At 37.2% G+C, this 18,841-nt stretch overlaps 2 protein-coding genes across 3 annotated transcripts in view; both read left to right on the plus strand.

The window, feature by feature from the left end:
• gphna (gephyrin a) overlaps window positions 1-8,522 on the plus strand; it is a 39,766-nt gene extending 31,244 nt beyond the window's left edge. For both annotated transcript variants that reach the window (XM_033988231.2, XM_033988232.2), the window contains exons 23-24: window positions 1,226-1,364; window positions 5,418-8,522. In XM_033988231.2, the coding sequence (XP_033844122.1) occupies window positions 1,226-1,359 (134 nt within the window). In that variant the 3' untranslated portion in view covers window positions 1,360-1,364; window positions 5,418-8,522. The remainder of the gene's footprint in view (window positions 1-1,225; window positions 1,365-5,417) is intronic.
• Window positions 8,523-16,560: 8,038 nt separating this feature from the next.
• The window catches only part of pals1a (protein associated with LIN7 1, MAGUK p55 family member a), a 41,598-nt gene continuing 39,317 nt past the window's right edge, over window positions 16,561-18,841 (plus strand). Inside the window, exon 1 of the mRNA XM_033987706.2 lies at window positions 16,561-16,719. The gene's annotated coding sequence lies outside the window, so the exon portion shown is untranslated. The remainder of the gene's footprint in view (window positions 16,720-18,841) is intronic.

Raw genomic sequence — 18,841 nt, forward strand, 5'->3', positions numbered from 1 at the left:
TCTACAGTTTTGTCTCTTGTGCATTTTGAGAGTTCTTTGTTCTTGGCCATGTTAGTAGTTGGAGTCTTACTGATTGTATGGGGTGGACAGGTGTCTTTATGCAGCTAACAACCTCAAACAGGTGCTTCTAATTTAGGATAATAAGTGGAGTGGAGGTGGACTTTTTAAAAGTGGACTAACAGGTCTTTGAGGGTCAGAATTCTAGCTGATAGACAGGTGTTCAAATACTTATTTGCAGCAGTAACATACAAATAAATTATTTTAAAAAATCATACAATGCGATTTCCAAATTTTTTTTTTTGATTATGTCTCTCACAGTGGACATGCACCAAAGATAAAAATTTCAGACCCCTCTAAGTGGGAGAACTTGCAAAATCACAGGATGTTCAAATACTTATTTGCCTCACTGTATCTGCAGGTCGGGATTGGACGATAAACAATAATATAATTTATCGTGATAAATGGGCCATTTTGTATCGTTATAATTGCCAACAAAGATAATCACCATGACATCACCAGAATAAGCAGAACAAACCTACTTCATCCTGAGATTCTCTTAGATCGTAGCTGATTTCACTTATAAAAAGTGCAATACTAGAACAGCTGTTTAAATACGGAATACCTTTCACAATTTTAAAATTATAAATCTTCATATACATAACATTTTAAACTGTCAACAGCTTTAATTTAATGAATCATTATTGTGATATAATTGTTAATCAGTTATTTTGGCCATGATAATAGTGACACCAAATTTCAGTATCATCCCATGCCTAACGGTAGGTTGGGTTCGGCATGTACATTGAGTGGGCAGAAAGTCTGTTGCCCGCATTACTCCCGAACCACACCGCACTTGCAGTCTGTATACACCCGGTATAAGCAGAACGCAGAACCTGTGGGTTGGATCCATCATGTTTTGTACTATGTTGCAATAGAAATAAAGTTGGATTGAACGTAATGTAACGCAAAGTCTACAAAATGGTGAGAATCAGTATGTGCATACACTGGCGTACTTGCAACCTTTTACCTCTAGGTTCCTGACAGATCTTTTCTCCTCTCTTCTCTCTTTCTCTTCCCTTTTTCTCTTCTTCTCCTCCCTCTCTCCTGTCTCTCCTTTTTTCCCTCTTTTTCCTCTCTCCTCCCTTTCTCTCTCATCTCTCTTGCTCCTCTCTCCTCCCTCTGTCTCTCCGTTGTCTCTCCTCTCTCTTTCTCCTCCCTCTCTCAGGTAACCAGGTGTCTAGCAGGCTAATGTCGATGCGAAGCGCCAATGGTCTGCTGATGCTGCCCCCAAAGACGGAGCAGTATGTGGAGCTGCATAAGGGAGAGGTGGTGGACGTCATGGTCATTGGACGGCTATGATGCAGGTAACAATATATATTTATCTGTCTGTGTATATATGTATGTCTATATACATACGTATATGCATGTGTGTGTATATATATATATATATATATATATATTATATATACGTGGACAAAATTGTTGGTACCTTTCGGTTAATGAAAGAAAAACTCACAGTGCTCACAGAAATAACGTGAATCTGACAAAATAATAAATAATTAAAGCCGCAAGTGGCATCGAATGGCCCTCGTGGGCCGTGCTTCGCACTCGGCCGACCCGGCACTCCCTGTGGGTGGTGCTGATGCGCCACTTGTCCCTTTTTATCGTGGCTTTGGGCTGCAATTGTCACCAAACAAGTCAAACACACATTGGAAGTGCTAATGCACAAAATGCAAAAACATGGGTTTTCCAGCCATCGCCATGGCAACACCGTGCAAAATACAAACTTGGCCCCTCGGACTTTTTTGACGGGGACGACCTGAAGAATCACTGTGCCAAATTTTATGTTCGTCGTTGACGGTAATAAGTCGTTATAAGACTTTGAAATGCATGAAAATTTGGAAATTTTCCCATTAGGATAACATGGGCGCTTTCGCGCATCGCCATGGCAACCCAGTGAAACAAATTGCATGGGTCCCATTGACTTTTTTCATCAGGATGACATGACGAGTCATGGTGCCAAATTTCACATTATTCCATGAAACTAATATTTTTCCCATGAATGGGAAAAATTGGGAGGTTTCCCATTAGGATAACATTGGCAGTTTGGCGCATCGCCATGGCAACACGGTGCAAAAGACGACATACGTCTGATTGACTTTATTGATTGGGATGACCCAATGGAATTTTGTGTCAAATTTGGTAACATTTGGGAAAACTAAATTTTTGGCCTTCCATACAAATTTATTAGATGTTCTGTAGGGGGCGCTATCGTGCCAATTTAGTTTGTAACATAATGAGTAGCTTTAGGCCCAAAAGTTTTACAACTGATTCGAATTTGAGTCAAATCGGACTTTGCATGCGCAAACTGGAGCAAATTTTGACTTTTGAAAATTGCAAAAATTCCGATGGAATTTTGCGGCTTCGCCGCGCGGAAACCGTAATAGGGATCATCATAAATTGGATCACTTTTGATGCCCCACTTGTCTAGATGATGTACAGTGAGTTTCAGCCCTGCAGGTGAAGCGCCTTCAGAGGAGTTGACGAAAATGCGAGGTCAGCGAAAACGCTGAATCGGCATTTTGGAATTTTCAATACAAGATGGCCGACTTCCGGTGCGTCCGAGGGCGTGGCCATAATAATATTTTTTTTCATTGAGCCTATATATAGGGCTACAGGTCGTCACTGTGCTGTTTGGTGACTTGGGCCGTGTCTCAATTCGCCAAAATGGCCTTAGAATCACCATTGGAAGTGTGCGTCGAAGGGCAGTTACGTAATTTCCAGCGCGACAAGGGCTGTCCCATTTCAATGCATCCTACTGAATGCGCCCGACAAACCTGCCCTTTCCACCGTTTCCATGGAGATCGGACGTAACTGAAGTGTGCATCCGTGCACACTTCACGCACTGCTATATCCCATCATGCACCGCGCCTACGCAAAAAAGAGAAGAAAATGGAGTCCGCTGCGCAATACACATTCAAATGTTCGTACTGGTTTACCTCACCTACAACAATGTGACATGAAACTGTTAAATCTGAATAAAGATAAGTACAGGCTGTGTATTTGATGATTAAAAAGGAGGGGAGTTATATGGAATAAAGGAATGTGCAGTTATTGCTAGACAATAAGAAGATATTATTATCATTAGAAATTATTACTGCAATAAGAATAATGTAAGAATGTTCGTTTCTATTGTGTCAAAGACCAAGAGACTGAAACATAAAGTCAGAAGGTTTAATGAGTTCCACACAGGTAATGTGAACAGTAAAACAACGGACTCTCCAGAAAGGACAGAAGAGAGTCCTGAGACATGCACAAAATCTTCATGTGTTCCGGTACATTCCATAGGTCTGCACCCCCTCGTGGGCACGTGTCATTTACCTTTGTGTTAGTAAATCAAGATACTAGTTTGATGTAGCGCTGCACTGCTAGAAAATACATTACAATAATAATAATATGAGAAGAACTGGCACGGCATAGAAGGGAAACGGCACCCTCTATTGTTATTAAAGTGGTGTAGCCACTGGCCAAAATACTGAATCGTTAAACTGCAATATCCCACTATATGTACCACTAATCAGTGTTCTCTGGTTTATAGACTATGAATGTAAAAATGATATTGTTACCTCTGTCTCTGTTATTACGTTTTCACAAGATATATTTTGTTAAAGTTATGAAGTAGCTACAAATGAGAAAAAAATCACCTCAAACGTTATATTTGCCTATTGATATTCAATCTAAACAGAAAGAAACGGCTGTGACGACGACATCTTGACTTTTCTTCTATTAAATAATAAATAATTAAAAATAACGTACGTAATGTACGTATCGTACGCTCAAAGACAGCGGTGGAAGTGCGGTCCGTGGTGTGGGCCTGTCCCACTTCAGCAAGATGGCGGCTACACTGAGGAGGAACCTCAGTGTAGAACCTTCAAACTACACTTTGAGGAGTACTTCGAAGGACACCTTCAAAAGGTGCATTTTGGCGAATTGAGACACGGCCCACGGTGTGTACCACACTCAACAGACCAGCGGAAGCAAAGGAAAGAATTGTCTCAGGAGATTAGAATGAAAATTATAGACAAGCATTTTAGAGGTAAAGGCTATAAGACCATCTCCAAGCAGCTTGATGTTCCTGTGACTACAGTTGCACATATTATTCAGAAATTTAAGATCCATGGGACTGTAGCCAACCTCCCTGGACGTGGGTGCAGGAGGAAAATTGATGACAAATCAAAGAGACGGATAATACGAATGGTAACAAAAGAGCCCAGAAAAACTTCTAAAGAGATTAAAGTTGAACTTCAAGCTCAAGGAACATCAGTGTCAGATCACACCATCCGTCGTTGTTTGAGCCAAAGTGGACTTAATGGGAGACGACCAAGGAGAACACCATTGTTGAAAACAAATCATAAAAAAAGCCAGATTGGAATTTGCTAATGTTGACAAGCCACAAAGCTTCTGGGAGAATGTCCTATGGACAGATGAGACAAAAATGGAACTTTTTGCCAAAGCACATCAGCTCTATGTTCAGATGGAAAAATAAGCATATCAAGAAAAGAACACTGTCCCTACTGTGAAACATGGAGGAGGCTCTGTTATGTTCTGGGGCTGCTTTGCTGCATCTGGCACAGGGTGTCTTGACTCTGTGCAGGGTACAATGAAATCTCAAGACTATCAAGGGATTCTAGAGAGGAATGTGCTGACCAGTGTCAGAAAACTTGGTCTCTTTTTTGGGTCATTGTCCTGCTGCAAGACCCATGACCTCACAGCTAAAAACACCTAAGAATGTCTAAGAGGAAAACATTAGACTATTCAAAAGTGGCCTTCTATGAGCCCTGACCTAAATCCTATTGAGCATCTTTGGAAGGAGCTGAAACATGCCGTCTGGAAAAGGCACCCTTCAAACCTGAGACAGCTGGAGCAGTTTGCTCATGAGGAGTGGGCCAAATACCTACTGAGAGGTGCAAAAGTCTCATTGACAGTTACAGGAATTGTTTGATTAGTGATTGATTAGATTGCCTCAAAAGGTTGTGCAACAAAATATTAAGTGAAGGGTACCATTATTTTTGTCCAGGCCTGTTTCACGAGTTAATTTCTTTTAAGTAATTCTGCTAAAGCATGGTTGAGAAGCAATGACTGACTTTCATTAGTTAAATTTCATAGAATTTTTATTTGTTATTACTTTTGTCAGATTCAAGTTATTTCTGCGACCATTGTGAGTTTTTTTTTCATTAACGAATGGGTACCAACAATTTTGTCCACATGTGTGTGTGTGTATGTATGTATATATATATATATATATATATATATATAATATATATATATATATATATATACACACACACACACACTCTCTTTAAAACAAAACACAAACTTTATCATATTTAGGTATTCACAACCACATCTCTCCTTAGATTTAAATGTCACTCGCTACCGATTACCATGGCAGTGCCAGGACTTCCTGTCTGGACAGGAAACGGGCGGGGACAGGAAGCGATGCATGTCTACCTGGTCGCCATTAGCTGTGATGTCATATGCAACAGCCAATCGGAGCCAGCGGAGGCTGAATCCTCTTTGGTCTGCTCTGAGGAGATCACTGTATTTCAATGGAGAAAATGTGAAAAAAATATAAAATATGAGATTTATTCTGTAATATTATTATTATCCTGATGAAAATTATTATGGTTATTAATATTCTTAATTAATATTCTATTTATTATTATTATCATGGTTCTGAATATTCCCATCTTAGTAGTAACATGACCTCTTCCTAATCATTTGCTTTGTGCGTCCCCCTCTCCCGTATAGATATAGACATATAGAGACTCTTTCCTCTAGTCCTGTTCTGTTTCTCTTTCTTCTCCCTTTTACTTAACCTTCATTTCTGCCTTTGCGTCCTTGTATCCAGATAAAAAAGACTGTGGTTACCCCTCCCCCCTGCACTATCACCACATCTGTCCTGGGACACACAGATCCTTGACATTTTTACTGATAATCTACTAAAGAATAAGGACTTTTCTGTATCGAAGCTGCTGATCGTGTGTGCCACAAGTGAGAAAATGACTATTGCCAAAATATGTGGGGAAACCGCAATTGATCACAGTATGAAGAACACTCATGACTCTCCGAGAAGCCATGAACTCTCCGTGTTGGTTAGTGGTTCAGCTTTAACACAGGAAGGAGCTAAGAAGTAGGAAACAGGAGCTAGGAGATAGGATGCATCACAGGTTTACAATCTTAAAACCTTCCTCAGAATATTCGCAGTTGTCTCTCTCTGGTTTAACATTGAAGACAAGTTTGATCCTTTATAAATAGACTTCAATTGTTTAATTATTTTCCTGTTTAGCTTTTCCACTGCAGATTTATAATCTACATGAGTTAAAATGACTTGAAGTCAGATTATGAAGTTTTGTGTCAGTAACATAGACTGTATATATAAATGGACATAGCTAACCTGCTCGCCATGTTCTGGCTCCAACTTACACTGGAAAACTGTGGTCCCTCTCTTTGCAACTGCTGCTGTCAGGCTCATCATTTTGGTCTTAAGATGTTCGTATTAACCCGCTCTACATGATCCTGGGTTTTTTATTTTGCTAATGTGTCTGTAACTCAAGATGTGAACATTAATAACAGATGAATCTGGCGCCTTCTTTCCCCGATGTCACGTTAGCAACAGGTTTAATTGACACCGTTGCTAAATGCCCACTCTGCTAAACCAGCGGTGGGGACATTACCTTCAACAGCCTCACTCCGACCGCGAGGATCATAGCAACCAAAGACCCAATCCTGAGTTTCTAATATCGAACTCCTCTCCAAATTGGTCCCTATAACTGCTAGCCTCGATGAGCTTTATTTGGAGCCGAACGCTGTGGGTGACGTCACACTCACTTAATCCACTTCTTTATACAGTCTGTGGTCAGTAATTCTGGCTTGTTTTTAGATCGTTTATCAAATGTTTTCAATGCTTTTTTTCTTCAAATTATAGTAAAACCAATTCCAACCAACTTTCATTAATACATAATTTCTTACCCCCTGCATTTATTGCTTTGAAAAGAAAAAAAAATCTTAATAAATCAGCCTGTCGTCATTGTAAAAAAAAAAAAAAGAAGTGAAGTTGCAAAGTATGGCATTAAGTATACTGTATCTATCTCGCCCTCATTCTATTAATGCTAAAAAAAAATAAAAATTGAAAACCATTCATTTGTACTGTGAGTGGGCCTGCCTCTCCACATATCTGCCCTGTTACGTGACCTGGTAGTGTCACATGCTTGTCTAGATAAGTTTAAGATGAGACAAGTTAAATACCTTACTGTGGAACATTTGAAACAAAGCAGTAACAAATCCATGGAGATAAGCTGGTACTAGACTCTCCACTGGAAAAGTTGCACAGTGCTGCTTTAATGACAATCGTTTTCTGGTTATAGGCTCAAGGATAGAATAAATAGGCCTGTCATGATAACACCTTTGGAAGCTTGATATATTGCTACAGAGAAATATTGCAAAATGATCCCAATTTTTTAAATACAGAATCATTAAAAGGCCTGAGCTGCAACGAATATACAGCAAAATTAACCAGTGATTAGCCAGAAAAGTTAGTTTCTCAACCTTCCACAGCTCAAATCGTATCACATTAGATAAAAACTGCTAAAATCCTCCTCACTATTGCAAAGAAAAAAAAAAGTTGAGCCCCAAAATACAGGGTGTCCATAAAGTAAAAATTATTACAAAGGCATTTAATCAGACTGATCATCTTAATCAGACTTGTTCTGTTGTATTCAGGAGTTTCCAAAATGTTATTTATTTGATTTTTTATTTTATTTTTTTTTTACCTCTTTTAATCCACCTCTATAGGGGCACTAGTAGTCACATGAAGTGTATCAAGGCAGGACTGAACCATTGATGAGGTTCTGCTACATTGAACAGGGCAAGAAACCCAGTCTCATCTGTGTCTTTGGCTTTAGTTCAGTAATGTCTTGTGTCATTCTTCGATACGCAATATCTTTAACACAGCTCCATAGAAAGAAATCCAGAGGTGTGATATCTGGTCCATCCCTTCCAGTCCAACTGGAAATGTTTCGTTGGGGAACGAAAGGTCACAAAAAATGCTATGTGATTAAAAACATTTCTAACCAATACAACTAATCTAATTAATACATCTCATCAGTTGCCTTTGTAATTAAATTTGAAAATTGTGGACACCCTGTATATAGTTCCAGATTTCATATGTTGAACTATAAGTTGATGTTGTAACTATCATGACAGGTCTAAGAATGCAATAGAACCAAAACTACTTAACTCAAGTCATCTTAACTCATGTGTTTACGTTTGTGTAGTGTGACGGGTTTAGGGAGCACATCCCCCAGTCCCTCTGTACAAGTGATGTTTCATTTTTAGGAGTTTAAAGTTTACACACACAAAAAACCCTACCATTTTTGACCAATTGGATTGTCCACTCCCTGTGAAATACCGCTTAGAATCATGTGTAGCCTGATAATACAGGGACACTGGTGCTGTCAGAAAGCCCGTACACTGCAAAAAATAATGTCTAGGTTAGTTACAATGATTTGAATTTGAGTAGCTTTGGTTTGCTTGCATGTAGTGATGGTTGGTGTTTGTAGAGCTGTTTCAAAATGTCTGACTAAAATGATACTGTAGGGTTAGTTTTAATACTTTTCTGGCTGGTTTCTATTTTCATTTGTGTTATAAGCAAGTTCCTTAAAAAATATTGAATTATTGTTCAAAGTTTGCTTCAAATAGAAGTCAAACCAGTCAAATTGTTTAATCGAGAGCAACTATTAGATGAGTTCTAAAATATTTCTTGCAAGTTTTAATCACAGACTTTATATATCAATGGACATGGCTAACCTGTTAGCCGCTGTGTTCCAAATACGAAGTGATCATGGGCGTGCTTTCGGCTCCATCGACTCCATTTTACTTTATATTGAAAAATGATTTTGCTTATTTGTCTGTAAATCAAGATTTTACCACTAATAACAGACAAATCAAGCACCTTATTTTCCTGAGGTCACTCCCTCTAGAGTTAGCCACGGGTTTAATTGATAGTGTTGCTAAGTACCCGCTCTCTGCTAAACCAGCGGTGTGGGTGGAAAGAAGCGTTACCTTCAACAGCCTTGTTCTGGATTGGCTTTTTGGTTGCTATGATACTCACTCTCGGAATTTCAAATATGGAACTCTGCTCCAAATTGGCTGCTATAACTGCTAGCCTCAATGAACTCACTCAGTCCACTTCTTTATAAAGTCTGTGGTTTAATATCGATTTGTGATTCAAGTTTCTTAAAAAAAAACACACACACAAAAAAACAAACCCTTAATCCAATCATATCTTAATCCATTTTCAAAACTTTGCTTCTAATAAACAAACCAGTCAAATAATTTAATTGAGAGCAAATATGTAAATTAAACACGTTTCTGGTCATAAATTCAACTTAAAATAAAACTTTTTTGCATTATATGACTGAAAATGTTTATAAGAAATAGTAGTGAAACAAGGCAGTAATATTTTGAAACAGGTCACATAATCTAGGACCATTTAGTCTACATTTAGTACATTTATCTTAACTTGGTAAAATATCCCAAAGCAAGATTAATATTTTGAATTCAAGTCATTTTAACTGGTATAGATGTTATTTTTCCAGTGTGGTACAAGCTGTGAATCCCTAGTAAAGAGCAGACTGGAGAATCTTGAGATTACATTATTTGCACTACGGGACAGGAGAGAGTTTTCTGCCTCTTGTCTTTTGCGAAACACACTTAGAATTTTGAGAATCGAAGCTCCCCTTTTGAGGTACATTTTGGGCCTTAACCACTCCTGTAGGGATGTCATGATTGTGAATTTTGGTTTTGTTTGATTATCATTTCAAACTAAAACAGTGCAATTACTCCATTACTTTCATAAACACGGTATAAATATACAAATTCTATACAGTTTATTTTCATTTATGCTGTTTGAGGGATGATTGGTTTCCATAGTAGATCAAGATGATTTTAAAATATGTATTAAAAAATAAATAAAAAATGAAACCAGACTTGGAACCAGGAGTGTTTCAAGTTTAAGGAAATATGAAGAGTTACTATAGCAATTAGCATTTCAAAAGAAAATATTAGAATGGTCTAGAATAGTCAAAGGTACTCAAAAATTTGACCGTAGCAAGTAAAGTAATGTAACTGAAACCCTTGAATGAATATGATTTTTTTATTTTAGCCGCATGACATGAAAACGAATGACCATTATTAAAGTTGTTTTTTTATTGTAAGCAGAATATTTTGATTACATAACAAATTGGGATTATTAGCACAAATATATAAATCCTATAATATTTTCTTCAGTGCAAACTCTGTAATAGATGAGGGCTTTCCACAGTGGGTTTAAAAGTCACCAGGCATGCACTAAGCTTTTGGTTACAAGGCGATTTCAAGATATTATAAAAAAAATATATACTGCTTGGCCAAAAAAAAAGTTGCCACCAAAGAAAAGGTCACACACTCTAAAATTTCATTGGACCACCTTTAACTTTGATTACAGCACGCATTTGCTGTGGCACTGTTTCGATAAGCTTTTGCAATGTCACAAGATTTATTTCCATCCAGTGTTTTAAAAATCTTTTTGCATTGATGATGGTAGTCTGACTGCTGTGCAAAGCCTTCTCCAGCACATCCCAGAGATTCTCAGTGGGGTTAAGGTCTGGACTCTGTGGTGGCCAATCCATGTGTGAAAATGATACCTCATGCTCCTGAACCACTCTTTCACAATTTGAGCCCGATGAATCCTGGCATTGTCATCTTGGAATATGCCCATGCCATCAGGGAAGAAAAAATCCATTGATGCAATAACCTGGTCATTCAGTATATTCAGGTAGTCAGCTGATGTCATTCTTTGAGCAACAGACTGTGGCTGAAACTAGACCTGACCAACTTGAGGAAGCTCGTACCTATTTGCTTAGTTAAATCCAGATGGTGACTTTTTTTTTTTTTGGCCATGTCATACTTGGTTGTACTGGTGAAGCTTTGTTTGAGAATCCCTGTATTAAATAGATCCTCAAACTCCCCATACCTATTGATATGAGTTCTTAATCGGAAGTCCTCAAAATGGCAGCAACAACCGGAAAAGTACTGAATATATTGTGACCAGCATAAATCAAAATAACAGGTTAATTAATTTTTTATTTTAAAATGTAATCATCTGTGAGATTTTTTTTCATTGTTTCATTGATCAGAAATCTGTGCTTCTAATGTTTTATTATTAACCTTCGTAAATTCTTCTCTAACATCACCTGTTAAATTGAATTGAATATGATCGCTATATTAAAAATTCTAAATTCTACTAATCGTGACATCCCTACTGTCAATAATGTGAAGTGTAAGTGGCCGTGTGCTGGTTTGTTTTGGTTCGTGCATGTACAGTAGTCGCCCTGCCCCTTCACTCATGTCATGTTTGCTTACTTACAGCTGGTGGTGCTATTGTGGCAGTAGATGTAGCAATGCCAATACAAAGGCAGTGCAGAAGAAGACTACTTTAAGAGAACAAGAGAACCTACCTGCCACGTTTTAAAACACAACTTCAACCGTATGAACTTTGCTTGTGTGTTTGAATACATCTATCACTTTGAGTTACACTATATGATGTAACAGTAATACCCAATCGTACCTTATAATCGTTGCCATATTGTGAGCTCATGGTATCGTAGGTTTTCTCAAAAAATGCCTTGTTGATTATCATAAATGTATTTTATTTATTTATTTTTTTGTTTCTGTAGTTCTGTTTTTGCCACTGCAACAAAACAATGCATTATATGGTCAGAGCAGTCTTGAAAATAGCGTTACAACCCTTTATCTGTATACCTTCATGTTTTGTGATATTTTTACACGAATAATCATATCGTATCTCCTCAATTCATTTGAAAGCAGCTGTTGCGTTCAAATGACAAAAAAAGAACTGGTTATAGTCAGTGGTGGAAGAAGTACTGAGTTGTGTTACTTAAGTAAAAGTACAGACACTGGAGCAGTATAGTATAGTATAAAAATAATAGAAGTTAAAGTGTCATATGTAAGTGTAAGTACATTTTTAAACGGGTACTTTAATAGAGTAAAAGGTAAAAGTATTTCTTGGAAATTTTTAGGTCTTGTAAAGCTTCAAATGTAGCAATTTTGATAACGATTTGTCCTGAATTTTGCTCAATAGAAACAGTTGAACCAATAGTTAGGGAAAAATCCTAGCTGTTTTTATTTATATATTTGTGTTCGCTCAAACTATGGACTTGATCAAATTAAACTCTCCCAGTCTTTTCAGCAGGTCTCAAACAATAATAAAAAAATGCTTTCGCTTTTCAACCCTGTTCAAAAATGTAGTGGAGTAGAAAGTACAGATACTGCTCTCAAATGTAGTTTAGTAAAGATAGCTAAAATGTTTACTTAAGTACAGTACTTTACTACTTTTACTTCCACCACTAGTTACGGTGCTCACTATTGTCGAAAATCAATCCAAGACATATTTTTATTTAATTGCTGTCACTGAACTACATCTACACTGCTAAACTATGATCTGCTCTTGCGTATTTGTTTACCAGTTCACTAGGACCATTCAAATGCGTCACCAAGAAAACATGTTAAAATCACTTCAGAGTATACATTGTTTTGAATACGAAATGGTGTTATTACATTACATGTGCAGAATTCTTACATTTCTTGGCATATCAGTTCAATTGGAAGAGGAATCAGACCTGTCATGATAACATATATTAAAGCACGATGTTTCGCTACAGAGAACTATCGCGATAATTGACAATATTCAAACTACTTTATGCTATTGATTAAGATTTAAATAATGCAAGATAATCCCAGTGAACCATTTTAAATAGCTCATGGTATTAAAAGACATGAGCTGCATCAAATAAACAGCTGACTCTACCAATAATTATCCATAAAAGGGACTTGTGTTTAGTCCCATTCACATGTTTGAGTAATCCTTTATCTGTATGCCTAGCTCAAAATGCTCTGTTCCACCTTGTGATGTCATGAAGTGATAGTTTTCAAGTTAACAGCTTCTTTTGGTCAGTAGAGATTGGCAATTCCAGGGCTGAAATCATCCATATGATTCTACTGAAGGTGTATGGAGTTTAAAAACACAGTGGAGCATAACATCAACATGACATCACAAGGTGGAACAGAGTTTTTTTCTGCTTGAGAGAAGAACTCAGCCTAAATACAGGGTTTGTGTGTATGAAACAAAACACAACTCCAGGTCTGTTTGTGATGACGAAACATTAGAACAGAGATCAAAAAATGGCGTAATGTGAGATCTTCAAACTAAAAATTTATTAGTATTCTGAACTCATGTAATTTTAATGATTATACATTTATATTTTTTATAGTTTTCTTTTACAGTAGGCCTTATTGTTCCTCGCAACTGGTGCATTGTGTTAAAACCAGCCCAAAAACTCAAGTTCAATCAAGCTTCACATTCAAGCTAATAATCTTCCAAGTTGCTTATATCTGTAAATGGGATGAAATAGTTGTATTGTTCTTTTATTTAAAATCATTTCCATATTATATAATCATCTTTTTAAAATCCTGACTTTTAAATGAACATTGATTGTGTTCATTGCATATACTTTATAATTATAGACATTTCTTCAAATCAAAACCTTATAGTTTTTCTAATGACAATAATAACAATGGGTTGGATTTAAAATACACTATGTTACACTACGTTCATTCAAGCCTAATTTTTGGTGGTGGTATGCTTATAGCCACAGCTGTCTTGGGGCTAACTGGCGAAAATGTGGCTGTCAATCTGCACCAACAGTCTCTCCGGCCACATTACTTGAATAAGAGTAAGAGCGTCAATGTGGGTGAATTGCATGAACTAGTCAGACCCAGGATTGAACCATTAACCTAAAGAAAACTGCTCTACCACCCCGGGCACTGTCCCTTATCATAAATAATAAAATATATGTATATATATTTATCTTATTAAATCTCTATCTGTAAAGAATTGGCTTGTTTCATGTACGTTCTGTTATCTTCACAAACCCTAAAACTACCGAATTCTAATTAGACCCTATGGTGCATTTTGTTCCCGCTGACATGAACGCAACACTTGTCAGTATTATATTTAAACTCTGATATTAAAACTCCTCTCCTTTTTATTGTCTTCCTCCACTCTTTCCCTCCTCCATCTCCTCCCTCCTCCTCCGCGCTTGCATGTCCACACAGGGAGGGGGCGTGCGTTCCTCTTTGGGCAGGGTGTAAAATTCCGATGCCGGACAAAAGTGCATTGCCTAAAAGAATTTCTGAATCTGAACTTTAAACTTTATTAAAAAAATGAACTGCTATTAATCCAAGGGTACTGGCACCAATACTGTCTTCTTATATGAATAGTTTAAAGCTCAGATTTCAGATTTTCTTCAGTTACCTCAAATGCACCACTCACCTCTGGCTTGTGCTGTGCTCATGTCGAGATAGTAATGGAAAAATGTTAACTAATAAACAGTTTTGCTCAGTTTAAAGGAGACACTTTATGCTAAATTGACTTTTTTCTGTTCAAACCAGGCTAGAATGTTGTCACAAATTTGTAGTAGTTTTTGTTACATCTACATATGTTTAATTCATACAATTTGTGGAGGTAATCTTCTGAATAGACACAAAATGCTTGGGTTCAGCATCCTACAAACAACTGAAACCAGATAGTGCTCCTCTGCATTTTTAAAGTCCATATTCTTTCACTTAACTAATTTTCTTCTTGCACTGAGCTTGAATAGACTTCTTATAATGTTGTGTTACTGTATATGTGACTACAGCCACACTGGTAATTTATCATTTCAAAATATACACTTCACCGCTGTTGCTACTACAGAGCGCCAGATGCAGAATTTAACGGATGTCTCCGTTAAAGAGGGATTATGACCATATATTGTTTTCAGATGTCAGATGCATATTTCTGATTTTATGCATATCATTAAGTTGTAAAATATCTTAATATGCAAACTATCTGAACTATGCATCTGACATTTAAAAACATGAGATACACCAATGTAAAAATCTCACAAATATAAAAAAGACAGAGCAAAGCATGTCTCATTTAAAGTGGTTTTAAAGTGACCAAATTTCGTTTTCCTGTCACTCCTTGTCCTGTTTCAGTCATGAGCACAGCATTCAAGCACCCTCTGGCTCCTGCCCAAAGAAGATCAGTGAAACCCGGATAGATCTATTTGAGTGAAATGAAGACGCAGGTTAATGATAAACTGCCTTTGTATTGAGTGATTCGTAACACTGGACTAAACAGTGTCACTGCACACATTTAAACTATGACCAGCACTTGTAATGAAGCAATGACACAGCATTCTACTACTGTATAAAATCTATTGAAGAAGATGTTTTTCTGTAACAATATTATTGAAACTGAAGATGAATTAATAAAATTATCCTGATTATTCTGTACTTTGGCTTGTGGTTAGTTTTCTCCTTTGAATAGCTAAAGCTGCACTTTGCAACTTTTCAAATGGAGGGTACGCCGCATACTTTTCTCATAGTCATGGAGATGTATTTAATGCCATACTGTGAGACATTTCAGGCAAATCAATAACATCTATTTTTGTGAAGACAAGCGGGTGATGACACCAGGCCAAAGTACAAGTCATATCCGTGGAAGAGGGGAGTCTGCTGTCTTAGAGATGTTATTGGTTTGCCTGAAATGTTAAACACATCTATTTCCATGAAAACACGGGTACCGCCACTAGGCCAAGTTACATGTCAGATCTGTCGAGGTGTGAGTCCACTCCCAGAAAGAGTGAATGTTTTTCAAGCCTCCCAAATGAAACATTTGCAAAATATACATGTTCAATGCTATTCTAGGTAAAGCAGTTCTATCTCCATAGAGACAAGCAGGTGATAGACCCTCCAACAGAAAAGTTACATAGTGCATCTTTAAACTGTAAGGTTGTTATTACCATATTGACAGGGAGATTTCAAAATATCTACACCACTATGGAATATTTGTATTATTAGAGTTTTGTTTTGTATTATTGTTTGGAAAATAATTTACCTTCAGCTAGAATGAAACATGATATTGTATATATACAATATCTTCAGTCCTTGTTAGTAATACAACATTAATTTGATACACATATGGGAATAATGTGTCAAACTACTGAATGAGTTTCAGGTTCCAGGTTCCACTATTATTACCCAACTTGTAGCTAAATATCACATAATAAAATCTGAATATTTATATGAATTCACTGCAAGTAGTATGACACAGGACAGGCTAGACTGTTACTCTACGGTTATAGCCCATTAAACATTTATCATAGAATTCTGTTCAGTTGAAACCGTTGGTATTCCTGTTATTGTGTGCTAATAATAAGCCTTTTCTTTCACCTCATTATGAGACTGCTGTAGTAAGTCTATTGTGCGCTATTCACGTGCGGCATTCCGTTCATAAAGCGGGTGCTCTGATTGGCTGTCTGCAGATTCCATTCCTCGCCTCAGCCAATCACATCCGCTCCTCGGAGTCTCTGGCATTCTGTTCCTGCCCACTTCGTCTGGAGTTGACAGAGCGAGAACCGAGCTACAAGTGTCTGCGCTACTGCACCGAAACTGGGCGAAAACTCTACATTTTACCCCGCTGCCACCCTGGATTAAACCTGACATCTTTATTTTTTGTGAATTTAAACGCACACGCTATCATCTTGGAAAAAAGTAAGTATTTTGACGTTTATTAGCTGAACAGAAGTGGCTTTGTTATCAACAGGTGCTGCAGGAAGGAGCTAACGAGCTAGTTAGCCGCTAATGCTAACCCGAAAACGCCTTGCTAAAGTGACAAACGGGTTCGGAATAACTATTTTATTACACACCCTAGTTCATTCATTTTAAATGATCATACTTAACATGTAAATACGTTTGTGCCATTTACGAAAGTGCTGAGTTGCACATTTTTCTGCTGACCTGACCTGCATTTTGTAGGTGAAACTGTAAACCAAAACATCTAACTTCCCTCAATGTCAAAACTGTAATAAACTCTGAATGTATAGTGCAATAAGGATGATTATTGTTAAAGACCTAATTTTATTCTCTTCATTGACCCGTGTTTTCACTTTATGATGTAAGAAACCCGCGTCTGTTGGTGAAATGTTTAGTTAAAGCACCTCAATCTTGTGCAAATTAACTCATAAACCGTAAAGTACTGAAGTTGTGGATAGTATTTAAATACACTACAAACGTTTTTTTCCTGACTCTTATAAGCCAAGTTTGACTAGTAGATACCGGACAAGTATTTGAAGTATGTAAACAAGGGAAACTGATAACTATTTTAAAATGTAAATGTATTACGACAGAGTAACTTTATCTACATTCACCCAAGCGCCAGGTTTAACACATACAAATGCAGTAATTTTGTGCCAAATTAGAAAAAAACCTCTTGTAGTATCTTTTAAAACATTTCATCCTTATTATTGATGTAGCAGAATTACCTCATACTTTTGGCATTTCAAACTAGTGAACTCAAAATCCACGAACTTGTCTTACCTGCTGCCTATGAGTAAAAAAATAAACTGTATAAATCTAAACAAACCTAAAGTAACCTTGTATCTGCTACTATCAAGAGAATGGTATGTATGCATGCTGTTCCTGATAAGATTGCCCTGTATGGCCCCAGTTTGAGCCTCTTTCTTTACACATCATTGTAAAAGCTATTCTCTCTATTGCAGACAGTTGACTGGCGTTTTACCCATCTGATTTATACCTACTCCTGTTTTTTGGATTGACAACACATATTTGGATCGACAGCACATGCTTGGCCCAAAATTGCAGTAATAAAAGTGATGTGACACTGCTGGCATTGTGTCTGGTAAACTATATCAAAACAAGTCAGAGCAGATGCTGAAACAAGCAGAATTTATCAGTCATAGAGCTGAATTTTGTTTGTTCCACTGGCTAATACGTAAAATGAGTGGCATATGTATGAACTGTGGTTCCTTGTCACGATACTACAATTTCAAACTCGCTTTCCATACAAAGGAATAGACATGATACCGATACTAATTTCAATCACAATGTGAGTTTCCACATTAAATGGTCGTACTTTGTGTTTTATTCTGATGTATCTTTAAATCTGTATAATCCCTCAGTGTCCAGTAGGTTCTTAGTGTTCCTTGGGTGTATACTTGTCTATGTGTCTTATATTTGTGAAAGATACAGCTCAACATCATTATAAATATTTTCAGGAAAGGTTAATTTCTGTCATGTGAATGTGAATAGTTTTGATACTAGTTTTAGTATGGATCAGCATCTGGTTTGATACTTTTGACAACCCTAGTCAGTTGCATAGAGCAGTTTCAATATTTTTTTTTTTAACTTTATCATTATATTTTACCCTTTTGTGACAGGCTTCGTTGTTTGTCTGATTAAAAGAATACTTAGTAACTTTCTGAACTAACCGTGGTTCTTGTCTTTTGGTGGAATGTTGGAATGAGATGTAACGTAGGCTGTGGTTTCAGAGGGAGTGAGTGAGCGTCTTTTCTAAGTCGGTGGTCTGAGTCTGATATCATACCATATCACCTCAGATTGTGTAGTGTGTGTAGAATTCACCATTGATTACACAAAAGTATTGGTTATCAAAGTGAAAAGGCAGAGTAAACTGTCAAGTCACTCCCAAAACTCCAGCTAAGTCCCTGAATGGTTTCTCCTTTCTGCTGTTGTCCATATAAAGCCTTATACAATATTTAGTCAACTATAAGACCCCATCATACACTGAATCGACTAAACAACTAAACGAGTCAGACTGTGTATATATCAATGGACATAGCTAACCTACTAGTCAGCA

The sequence above is a fragment of the Periophthalmus magnuspinnatus genome, chromosome 22 (genome assembly GCF_009829125.3).
Source record: "Periophthalmus magnuspinnatus isolate fPerMag1 chromosome 22, fPerMag1.2.pri, whole genome shotgun sequence".
Classification (NCBI taxonomy): domain Eukaryota; kingdom Metazoa; phylum Chordata; class Actinopteri; order Gobiiformes; family Gobiidae; genus Periophthalmus; species Periophthalmus magnuspinnatus.